Genomic DNA, 13,394 nt, shown 5'->3' with positions numbered 1-13,394 from the left:
AGATCAAAAAGAACATGGGCTACATTTCCAAATGTATTGCGAAACAAGCGGAAATAATTAAAAATATAACAATTATAGAGAGAAATTCAAAAACAAAAAGAATAAAATTTAAAATAAAAACAATTGTATAACTGCTACTCCATGACAGACACAGGAGTAGTAAATACAACAAGCAAGTTACCTCTTATGAAAACACAAAAGCAACTGGGCAGAAATAAGAAAATAAACTGACCATAAAATTAATTATTCTGCTGGGCAAGACCGTATCCAGAGGGGGGGGGGGGGTAGGGGGTTGTACCTACCACCCCGGAACGTTTGTCTGACTTGTAAAAACGTAACGAAAATGGATACAAACTGGCAATTACGCAGGGGGGCCTTCGAACCGCCCCCCCCCGAAACTTTGTGAACTGTTTAATTTCCCATGGTTTCTTGGGATTTCTGGCAAAAGTAGGACACTTATTAAGAATCTAGTTATGTGTGAAGCCTTTTTGGGGGGATTTTACAGCATTCAATTATCCGGTCAAGTCACTGCCCAATTATTAACCCCTTTTCTGTCTAACGTTTTACCCTCTTTGAATTAATTAGCAATTGTACTGTTATTATTATTTTTTTTTTGTAAACACAGTTCGCTTTCCACAGCGAAATGGAATTATCCTTGATATTAGGGCGTTTATCCCCCCTTTTCAGGATAAAGTACAGCTTTTAATAGATTAAATAAAAAAACTAGTTTTTTTAACTGAAAGTAAGGAACGACATTAAAACTTAAAACGAACAGAAATTACTCCGTATATGAAATGGTTTGTCCCCTCTGCAATCCCTTGCTCTTTACGCTAAAGTTTGACTCTTTGCCACAGTTCTACTTTTTAAAACAATAAAATAATCGTTTTAATTGTTTTAAATTTTTAATTGTTTTAAAAAGTAGAACTGTGGCAAAGAGTCAAACTTTAGCGTAAAGAGCGAGGGATTGCGGAGGGGACAACCCATTTGTGGGACAACCAGTCAGGATGGGAAAAAATACATTCTGCTGAAGCCGGAACAAAAGTTTCAGGAGGCTTTCTAAATCATCAATGGAATAGTGGTGATCGATAAAGCATCCCGCAAACTGTTGGTGAGTTCGGCCAATACAAGGTTTACAAAAGAGAAGGGAGCGCTGTGAACTCTGCTCCCTAAATTGCCGTAAGTCTTATCTTTCCCAAAATTTAGAAAGCTGCTCAAATGTCTAATCAATTCGAAGAAGTTTCAATACTATATTTAAGTATGATTCACTTCAGTTCTAGAGATACAGCTATTTGAAATTTTAGTGTCAGAAGATTGTGGTTCTTCGTGTTTTTTTTTTTTTTTTTTTTTTTTTGATTTGTTTATTTTGCCTGGATTTTATTATTTCGGATTTATAAATTAAATTACATGCTCACTACAAAATAGGATATACCTCACATACAACAGATCAGAATCAAGATACTGTGGAGAGAAAATTCTAAAAACACTATCAACCAATCAAATAACCACTCCTCTTTTCACTGAAACCGGGTGGTTTAAGTGAAAATTTAGATATCGGTCATCTGTAGGTTTTCTATATATTCGGAAAAGCAGTCACTTATCTCTTTTTGTTGACACAATATCCATTAAAGGTAGTTCTTTTCTTCAAATTCTACTGTAGATTTATTGATATTTTTATCATATCTATTTAAACCATCAAGAAGGAGACGTAAGGAATTAACTCCGTTTCCAAAATCATAAAATGTCGTCCATGAATCTACCCCAGAAACAGAGAGCCAGTCGGAAACTCTGAATAATGGATGTTTCAATTAAATCCCAAAAAAGGACTTCGGGGAGCACTCATAGGTAAACCAAAAGCCAGTTACAAAAACTCTCCTCTAAAACTGAAATAAAAAGTGTTAACCAAAGTCCCACATTTTATTATAATATCAATAGCCATGCTTACTAAAGTTTCATCCTGTAACAATCCAAATACTTTTATATTATATTTCTTAGTATATATTCACACTTTTTTACATCACAATTTGTGTCGTAGATAAAACATCAAAACTACAGAGAATTGCATTCTCCCTGTAAGCAACGAATAAACCCTGAAATACAAATACTTTTATATTATATTTCTTAGTATATATTCACACTTTTTTACATCACAATTTGTGTCGTAGATAAAACATCAAAACTACAGAGAATTGCATTCTCCCTGTAAGCAACGAATAAACCCTGAAATACAAATACTTTTATATTATATTTCTTAGTATATATTCACACTTTTTTACATCACAATTTGTGTCGTAGATAAAACATCAAAACTACAGAGAATTGCATTCTCCCTGTAAGCAACGAATAAACCCTGAAATACAAATACTTTTATATTATATTTCTTAGTATATATTCACACTTTTTTACATCACAATTTGTGTCGTTTGCGAACTGTTGACAATTTGACATTTGAAAATTTGTGTACTGTTTTAAAAGTAGAATTGAAAGAAAGAGTCAAACTTTAGCGTAAAGAGCGGGGCGTTGAGGAGGGAACAGCCTCTTTCATATACGGAGTAATTTCTGTTCGTTTTAAGTTTTAATATCGCTCCTTACTTTCAGTTAAAAAAAAACTTGTTTTTTTTTATTTAATTGAACATAGAACCAGCTACTAACCCCATTTGATACCTTAACTGCAACAATATTAATCCCTGACATAGCTCTGATCACTTTGCGATATGTATATGGTATACCACACAAGCTTAGAACCTTTGCTAAAGCTCTTCTATTGGTTGAATCAAATGCCTGCTCATAATCTATAGAACTAAAGACTAAAGGGGTTTGATAACTAAGGTTTTTCTCAAATTTAAGTCTAAGAGTGAAAATTCGGTCAAAAAGTGAAACATCCCTCTCCTAAAATCAGACTTCTTAAAATCACCCTGTTCTTCTCTTATTATTTTATCTACAGCAGCTTTAAGTCTAAAAAGTATCATCATATTTAGTAATTTGCTTCCTACAGAAACCAAGCCAGTGCCTCTATATTAACCCAAACTCACTTTCATCGCCTTTCTTATAGAGGTTTACTTAATAATTTCCTAAAAGGTTTACTAAAATCACTAGGTAAATCCCTTTTTTTTAAAATAACTATTCATGATCTTCAGTAATTTACCTCCAACTCCACAGCAAGCATATTTAAATAGCTCATTTACTACACTAAAAGCTCCTAGGGCGTCATTATTCTTAAACCCTTTTAGGATTTAAATTTTTTATCCTTTTAATTCTCAAATCCTTTTATTTTTTAAATTCGATTATCCTTTTATTCTTAAATCCTTTTCTTCCTCAAAAAATAAATATTCCTTTGCTTCCAAAGTATAAGATTCATCCTTTTCATTCTTTTCTAAATCATCCCTATAGCTTCATCACGGTTTAGCACATTCTTAATATGTTCTATCTTGTAAACTCTTTTCTTATCTCTAATTGTGGCCCCATTCATGTCTTTAACTGGGACAAGTCCAGGCTGACTATTCCCTCTCCATTTATTAACAGGCCAGTACAACATTTTATTATTATGCCATGTGGTCGCATCTTTCAGATCTTCAGGAACTTTATATATGACCTCTATATAAGCCTCCTTAGTTCAAAGTTTAGTGGTCTGTACTTTCTACATCAAAAACAGCATTCCTATATACCATAGTATCTATATAATATAGATATATAATAGATATATATATCTATATAATATACATAGTCTCTATATAAGCCTCCTTAGTTCAAAGTTTAGTGGTCTTTACTTTCTACATCAATAACAGCATTCCTATATACCATAGTATCTATATAATATAGATATATAATAGATATATATATCTATATAATATACATAGTCTCTATATAAGCCTCCTTAGTTCAAAGTTTAGTGGTCTTTACTTTCTACATCAATAACAGCATTCCTATATACCATAGTATCTATATAATATAGATATATAATAGATATATATATCTATATAATATACATAGTCTCTATATAAGCCTCCTTAGTTCAAAGTTTAGTGGTCTTTACTTTCTACATCAATAACAGCATTCCTATATACCATAGTATCTATATAATATAGATATATAATAGATATATATATCTATATAATATACATAGTCTCTATATAAGCCTCCTTAGTTCAAAGTTTAGTGGTCTTTACTTTCTACATCAATAACAGCATGTTAACAGCTGTTATCCTATATACCATAGTATCTTGAATCGATCCACCCAGTCTTTGGTTTACAATAATATAAATCAATTAGGTCTGTTGTCTTATCATCACGTGAACACTATGTTAACTTACAGGCAACTTTATGAGCAAATAATGTATTGGTTATAATAAGATTGTTATAATATTATTGATATTAATTATTCTTTAATAATTATTTAATAGTAATTGATAATAATTAATAATAATAATAATAATAATAATAATAATAATAATATTGTTATAATAATAATATTGTTATAACAAAATTGCAGCCGTCAATAACCATTACTGTTTTCTGTTCTCACGCCAAATTTACCTACGTCAGGTACCATCTATCCCTATTTCTACCAACCTCGGCATTAAAATCGCGTTACAAATATTTCTTATGTTTGATCCCGTCTCTTTGCTCCTTCAGCTGTAAGTAAAATTCATCCAAGTCACAACTACATCTATTGGTTCTATAAGCCCATATTCTACTTTAATTAATTCTTAAATTCTATTATTAAAACCTTCGCAACCTAAGCAAGACTTAGCAGCTTCCTTATTCATCAATAGCCCTACCCCTGCCTATGCACCCCATCCTTCCTGTCCTAGTAAATAAATTCTATATTAACTAATTTCATGTTTCCTACCCCTGAGATATGAGTTTCTGAAACTCTTAGCAAGTTCAGTTCAAAAGGTCTGAATTCTTCAGTCAAAATGTAAATATGATAGATGTTCTGTAACATTGTAACATTCCAAGTTGAAACTTTCATAGGAAACATTTTCAGACCACCATCAAAATTGCCTTGAAAATTGTTCCCAATGAGAAAATTACACAAATAAGGGAAAATCAAAAAGGCACCTTAAAGAAAATATATCAGCAGAGTAAAAGTTATCTACCGTTTATGACTATTATGCGTCAGTTTAGCAGCTTTTACTGAATATGTTTTTCCTTTCTAGGATAAGTGTGACACCTGGATATAGTAACGACTTGCACCTTTATCCATTTGACACCCTTACGACAAAGATACGCATATCATATTCACATAGCAGTATATTCACATAGGAGTTATACAGGGGTACCAGGTACCCATTCTTCTTCTAGATTTAAAAAATATCTGAATTTGGTGTTTTCATTAAATTAACTTTATTTGTGTCTTATAGTAAAACTGTAAGTAGATACATAAAATAATTTCATAATTATATAATAATAAAAATTTTATAATTAAATTTGAAATAATACTATAATTTTAGAATTACACCACTTGAATTCCAACAACTATATTTACAAATATGTAGTGTTATTATAAACTATTTATTGCTATATGCTATAATCTTTTATTTATTATTTATTGTTATATAATTTATTATTATATGTTATCTATTTACTGAAAATCTTTGTTATGAAAATGCTTTAGATAGACATTTAGGAGATAGTAAATTCCTAAATATTCAAAAGATTACTTCCAGATTATTTGCATCTAAATCGTTCATTTTTTTCCTGGAGGACATAAGAATCAAAAGTTATTTCTGTTTTATTATTTTGGGGACTATGACTTTACTCTGAGATTTTTTTTAAGTAATTTCTTGTGACTTGCTGTTTCACTTTAATATTTTATGAAGTGCATGGAGAGTCACAAAACAAACTCAATTATCAAGTTCTTAGGAATTAATAAAATTTACTTATTTATAATCAATACAATAATAATTTATAGTTGAATAAAAGTATGAAGAAAAGTATCAGAGGTAGAAATGTAATAAAAAAGAAAAAAAAATTGAAATTGTATCAGAGTCACTTAAATTACTCACAAGAAATCAATTTTTTGTCCGAGGTGGAAGATGAAGAAGGAGAGTAGGAAATTCAAGATACAAGATTAAGAATAGGGAGAATTACCTGAAGAATAGGTAGAATCATGTCCTTAAGAATAGGGAGAATCACCTGATGCATAAAGTACACATAACCTAATACATTTTTTGTGTTTGTTTTTTACATTTTTGTGTTTTTCCAAAGAACTTATCTGACAACAGACAAAAAAAATCATTGCATATAGTCCTTTGTGAGGACCAGAGAAAAGATTCTTGCCTTCAGGCATTAAAAAAAAAGAAAAGAAACAAATTAAGGAAAATCATCCAGGTTTCTAAATATGCTAATGAAGTGGTAAAGAGAGGCGAGTAACACTTTTTTTAGGGGGAGAGATGATTATTATTTATGCTGTTTTTCAATAACGCAGAAAATAATCGCATATAATCTTTTGTGAGGATCAGAGAAAATTCTTGCCTTCAGGCATCAGGCAAAAAAAGGAAAAAAACAGATAAAGGACAATCATCCAGGTTTCTAAATATGCTAATGAAGTGGTAAAGAGAGGCGAGTAATACATAACTTTTTTGTGGGGGGGGGGGAGATGATTATTATTTTTTTGTGATATGTATTATAAATATTGTGTTGAATGATCTTGTTATGGTTATAATGAGAAAAAAAATTTGTATGCATGATATTGATGCTGAAATGGAAGGAAAGCAAATATAAGCTTATGATCCTGTACATCCATCTATATGTACTTTGGAAGATTAGAAAGTTACTGACCCCGATTATAAAAATACTCGAGAGAAATAGAGGTTGTAGGTTCCATCATACAGCCTCACATGATAATTTCCAAATTAGTCATTGGCTGGGAATTACAGACATTTACTGGTTTTAATATAAGATATTTTTTTAGAATACATATTTTTACTTCATGAAAAAAGAGCATATTCTATTCCCAAAAATAGAGCATACCCTTTTGAACAAATAAGTTAGTCAATATTTAAAAAATAAAACAAAAAAAGAACTAACCTTTAACTGGTTTTAAGAGTATGTGAATAGTTGAGCCTGGCTTGATTGGTTTAATGTCATCATCCTTCTTTAAAATCTTTCCATGGTGAATAAGAACTGAAAAAAATAAATTTTTAGCAAAAATGATCAAATTCAATTGCAAATAATTATTTTTAAGAGGGACAATGTTCTAGGGAAAAGCTGGAATGCAATAATATTAGTATTAGCAGTTTTTTGGTAACCCTTGAGTAAAGGTATACAATTGTACCTTTTTTATTGTCTCGTTGCTTCTGCTTTTACCCAATTTTAAGCATACAGACTGACAAATCTTGTCTGCATATTCCCGAATACTGGTTGAGGTGTTGATTGTAACTACTTTAATTTTCTGTCTCTTGGAAAGGCTTGTTTCTATGAACCTGGTTTTGAAAGATTCAATTAGTGTTGAAAATTAGTGTTGAAAATAAGTGTTCAATTAGTGTTGAAAAGATTCAATTAGTGTTGATGTATTTTGCCTCTTTTTCTCTAATTGATTCAAAATCATGCAGTGCATTTCCACTTAATCTGGCTGCTATGCATTGTTCTTTGACTTTATTATCAAATGTTGCCATGAATTTGTCGAAAATTCAAAATTTTTTATCAACATCAGAAATTCCTGCATATTCTGGTATAGTTTTTGCAGTTTCATGTACTATTGTTAGGGATGTTATTTTGCTTTCTGGTAAAGTCATTTGAGTTTTTAGTCTACAACCTTATTTAGTCTTCTTGACCCAGTTTTCCAGATGCCACCAGATTCAGTAAAGAGGGTGTTAATCTGGCCCTTGAAGGGGGTATGGGGTATGGTCATAAGGATGATTAAAGCTAGGGTAGCATTTCCTTAGGGTTGGCCTGACTAATTACAAAAGGCATAACTACTGGGGATAGACAAGAAGCTTAAATAACATTGTAGAGAGGCTTGGTATAATATGATTACTTTTATTTAATTCTAAGCAGACAACAGTACTGGACTCAAACTCAAGAGTTATAACTAGTACATAAAATACATAAGAAAATCATAAAGCACTTACTATACCAAAACAATCCAAAATCTGCTTATGATAAATATATTCCAAAGATTATGGCCATATTATCACTAAGACAGAGCATATATATACTCTATGACATGACCACAGACCCTGTTTAAAACAAAGAAGTGGGTATTACAAGATCCCATATATCTAAAGCAATTATCCTAAATCTCCTTTATACAATGCATAACATAAGATGGCACCAATTCTGATTACTGATCCAGTAGTTCTAAAGGGACTTACATCCCTCAAACTGAATAAATTTGCTGGTCCAGACAGCATTCACCTGTGTATCCTACATGAACATTGTACAGTTTTGTGCTAATCTCTTTCCCTGCTGTTCAAATTATAATTAATACAACAACAAAAGAGAGAATAATGAGGACTTTTTTCCCAAGACAGTGAACCAACAAAACTTATTTGAATATTTCGGCCCTATATCTAAGGGCCGTCTTCAGCAAAGAAAATAATAAACAATAAAACACTTACAATAAAAGTTTTCGGTTAAAAATCCATTCTTTTTTTAAAATAGCCTTGGCATCACTACTTCTTAACGAAAAGCTCAGCTAAGACTGTGTGATAAAAGCTAACATTTTGCAAGATAAAAAGGTTCATTCATTTCACTAACTGTATTTATTAAAAATTGGAATGATTTCTTATTGCGATATTTGCCTTCTCTGCAGCTAATCTGATAGTTCTTTTGATATTGGGCTTGTTTTTGTTCGTTCCTATTTTTGTTTTATTTTGAATTAGATCATTTTCTATAATTAATTTTGTGTACATAGGGTTGAGTGTGTATTCACCCACGTCTCTATTTAGGGATGTGTTATTATTTAAGTTTCGTTTGATTTTGATTGCCTCACGGACAGTTTGTTTGATTCCTAGGTTATTGCTAATTAGAATTGTTTCGTCAAATAGAACATAATGGTCTGGATTTTCAAAAATATGATTACTTAAAGCTGAATCGAAAGATATGGAGTTATTTTTAGATTTTAATGCTTTTTCAATACTTTCTTTGTGTTGCTGCAACCTTGTTCCTAAATTTTGGTGGGTTCGACCAATGTAATAATTTCCACAACTACATGGTATTTGATACACCCCTCGTAGACGAGTAATTGGGGTTTTATCCTTACCAGAATTGACAAGATTCATTATACTTAAATTGCTTGTGAATACAACACGTAAATTGTTCTTTCAACAAACTTTTTTCAGTTTTGAAGTAATTTTCGGAATATAAGGTAGGTAAATCGTGTTTGTGGGTTTATTTGAATCATTTACTGGTGTGGGATTTAAGGCTTCAGAAGAATGTATCTTTAATCTTTGAGCAATAACAGTATTTATGAGAGAAATTGGGTACCCGTTGCCAAAAAGTATGTCTGTAATAAAATTTAATTCTTTTTTAACATACGGCTCTGAACAGATATTAAGTACTCTATCCACAAGAGATATTACCACACCTCTTTTAACCTGTGGAGGATGGTTAGATTTGAAGTGAAGGTATCTATTATTATGCGTAGGTTTTCTGTAAACCATAAATTCAAGTTTATTCACACTGCGTATTATCAATACATCTAAAAAAGGTATTTTTCCATCTCTTTCGGTCTCTAGAGTGAATTGCAGGTTTCTATCGTAAGTATTTTAAATGTTCTAGAAAACCTTTAAGTTCACTTTCGCCATAATTCCAAACTGAAATTACGTCGTCCATGAAACGTCCCCAAAACACATGATTAAGAAAATACGAATCTAGGGCCCAATTTTCAAGATTCTCGACGAAAATATTTGCAAGTAGGCCTGAGAGAGGTGCTCCCATAGGAAGGCCCCTTACCTGTTTGTAATATGAATCTCGAAACTGGAAGTGCATGGAATATTTGTTACATAATTTAACCAAATGCATGAGAACATCAATGTCTAGACCTATTGCTGACTTTTCAATTAGATGGTAATTGTTTTCCAGTTTATTTTGTAATAATTGTTCAGATTTTGAAACATCAATACTAGTATACATAGAAACTATGTCAAAGCTGCTTAATATGGAATTTTCAGAAATGTCTATTTGTTTCAATTTTTCTACAAGATCAACTGAATTTTTTATATAAGATTTTTGGGAGTGAAGCAATGGTTTAAATGCAGTGCATAACCATTTTCCAATGTTTGAGGCAGGTGATTTTGTACTAGCTACAATGGGTCTTAGAGGAGTGCCTTGTTTGTGCAATTTTGGTAATCCATAAAACTTTGAGCAAAAAACACCACGAGGGAGGAATTTATTGTACAACTGTGGAGTGATTCTGCCATTTTCTTTCAAAGTTTTTAATTCTTTTATCACTTTTTGAGCAAATTGATCAGTCTGGTCATGGGTTGATTTAGCATAAGTGGTTGTATCATTTAAATGTGACTGAATTTTACCATCATAATCAGTTTTATTCATAATTACTATGGAGTTGCTTTTATCGGCTTTAGTGATTATTATTGAGGAATCCTTACGGAGTTTGTTCAAAACTTTAGCGTCATATGATTTTTCCATTGCGTTATTGGGAGAATTAGGAAGTTTTAATGAGGTGTTGTAAAGAGTGTTAATTAAATAAGATCTAACTGTATCCTGGTTTGAAACAAGAGCACTACATTTGTGGAGAGAGGATTCTAAAGATGCTACCAAGTCTGCAACTGGAACTTGTTTCGGTAAAAACGAAAATTTATTAAAATCATTCCAATTTTTAATAAATACAGTTAGTGAAATGAATGAACTTTTTTATCTTGCAAAATGTTAGCTTTTATCAGACAGTCTTGACTGAACTTTTCATTAAGAAGTAATGATGCCAAGGCTATTTTAAAATAAAAACGAATGGATTTTTAACTGAGAACTTTTATTGTAGGTGCTTTATTGTTTTTTATTTTTTCTTTGCTGAAGACGGCCCTTAGATATAGGGCCGAAATATTCAAATAGGTTTTGTTGGTTCGCTGTCTTGGGAAAAAAGTCCGCATTATTCTCTCTTTTGTTGTTGTATTATGGAAAGGCAGTGTGGTCTTCGTCATTATATAATTATAATTAAGTATTTCTAGACTACCTTTAGATTGGAAACTGCATATATCATTCCTATTCTTAAAAAAGGTAGAAAGGTACCTTACAGAAAATTATCAATCCATTAGCATGAAATCAGCAGTTGTTAGGGTTCTTAAAGAATAATCAATTCTGAAGTTGTTAAACATCTTGAAGCAAATAATGTTTTGCATAGCCCATAACATAGCTTTTGTTCAGGGAGATCTTTTGATACCAATATCCTTGAATTGTATGATCACATCACCAAGTTCCTTGATATTTGGTTGTCTGCTGACATGATTCTGCTTGACGTTTCTAAAGCTTTTGATGATGTTTGTCACAAGCAACTTGCAATTAAATTACATGCAGTCAAGCTTGAAGAGAAATCCCTGCTCTGGATTCATGAATTTCTTTATTTGCTGTCTCAATGTGTTCAGTCATTTCATGACTCTGTTAATCATATTCTTTCTTCCTCTGTACATGTTTTGAATGGAGTTCCTCAGGGAAGCATTTTGGATCCTATTCTATTTAATAATTTCATCAATGATACTCCTTCTACTGACAACAGTAAATCAACTCTCTATGTAGACAACCTGAAGCTTCTTGGACCAGCATTGTCCTATGAAGAGCACTCCCTTCTACAAAATAATTGTCAACTACTTGGTCAATGGGCTAGGCTTGGCTTCTTGAATTCAATGCTACAAAGTGCCATATCATTCACTTTGGCAAACTGAATCCTTGTTGCTCTTATTGTTTCTTAGGTCACCCACTCGCCTCTGTAATTAACAAGCAAGATTAACTGCTGCTGGTGCTAGTTCAACAATTAAGGACTGATTAAGCATATGCTTTCCACTTATTCCCCTAAAGTCATCAGTCTTCTATAGACTGATGGACACATAATGTGTCCATCAGTGATGGACACAGGACACATCTGAGACTTATGTGTCCTAAGCTTAAAGTTGGAATGTCTCTTGGCTCCCCAATATTTAAAAAGGATGTAAAAGTTCTTGAAGTAGTGCAGAGACATGCCACCAAAGTGATATCTGGCTTGGAGGAGCTTTTTTACCCAGCAAGACTATCAAAGCTGAATCTCCCTCTTAGAGGAGGGTCCTATTTTAACCTGTAAGTTAATGAGGGATAATACTCTCCCAACATTATTCCCTACTGTTGGTCCCAACTCAAGAACTAGAGGTCATCACCTGAAACTTGTAAAACTGTCTACCATACCTAGAGTCTGCTCCCAATTCTTTTCATTACAAATTGTCAACAGTTGGAACAAGATATCTAGAGAAACAGTTAGTGCTGAATCCATTTATGTATTCAAATGAAGGCTGGATGCTGAGTGGTCCTCCAGAGAGTGTAAACTCAATTGGGATGCTGCTGATCATGGAGCAGCACCTGGTCACTAAACAACATTGGATACAGCTCTAGTCAAGCAGTTCGTGGTAACGAACTGTAGTAAGGAGCCTGAAAAAATTTACCTTATTTTAGAAAATAGAGGAAAACACCCCCTAAAAGTCACAGCATCTTAACGAAAATTACATCATCACATTCGGCGTATCAGAGAACCCTAAAGCGAAATTTTCAAGCTCCTATCTACAAAAATGTGGAACTTCGTATTTTTTGCCAGAAGACAAATAACAGGTGTGTGTTTATTTGTTTGTTTTTGTTTTTGTTTTTTCCCAGGGGTCATCATATCGACCAAGTGGTCCTAAAATGTCGCAAGAGGGCTCATTCTAACGGAAATGAAAAGTTCTAGTGCCCTTTTTAAGTGACTAAAAAAATTGGATGGCACCTAGGCCCCCTCCCACGCTCATTTTTTCTCCAAAGTCAACAGATCAAAATTTTTAGATAGCCATTTTGTTCTGCATAGTCAAAAATCATAATAACTATATCTTTGAGAATGACTTACACCCCCACAGTCCCTGGGGGAGGGGCTGCAAGTTACAAACTTCGACCAGTGTTTACATATATTTACATAAAAAAACTAGTTTTTTTTAACTGAAAGTAAGGAGCAACATTAAAACTTAAAACGAACAGAAATTACTCCGTATATGAAATGGGTTTTCCCCTCTGCAATCCCTCGCTCTTTACGCTAAAGCTTTTAATTGTTTTAAAAAGCAGAATTGTGGCAAAGAGTCAAACTGTAGTGTAAAGAGCGAGGGATTGCAGAGGGGACAACCCATTTCATATACGGAGTAATTTCTGTTCGTTTTAAGTTTTAATGTTGCTCCTTACTTTCAGTTAAAAAAAAAACTAGTTTTCTTAATGTAATTTCTGAACGTTTT

At 32.3% G+C, this 13,394-nt stretch overlaps 1 protein-coding gene across 1 annotated transcript in view; it reads right to left on the bottom strand.

Moving 5' to 3' along the window:
• LOC136038239 (ubiquitin-like protein 7) overlaps positions 1-13,394 on the bottom strand; it is a 46,118-nt gene that overhangs the window by 22,900 nt on the left and 9,824 nt on the right. Inside the window, exon 2 of the mRNA XM_065721346.1 lies at positions 7,030-7,125. Within this exon, the coding sequence (XP_065577418.1) occupies positions 7,030-7,125 (96 nt within the window). The remainder of the gene's footprint in view (positions 1-7,029; positions 7,126-13,394) is intronic.

This window comes from Artemia franciscana, chromosome 17, assembly GCF_032884065.1.
Source record: "Artemia franciscana chromosome 17, ASM3288406v1, whole genome shotgun sequence".
NCBI lineage: Eukaryota > Metazoa > Arthropoda > Branchiopoda > Anostraca > Artemiidae > Artemia > Artemia franciscana.
Note: the sequence above shows the minus strand (reverse complement) of the source record. Positions and strands in the feature narration are given on the sequence as shown.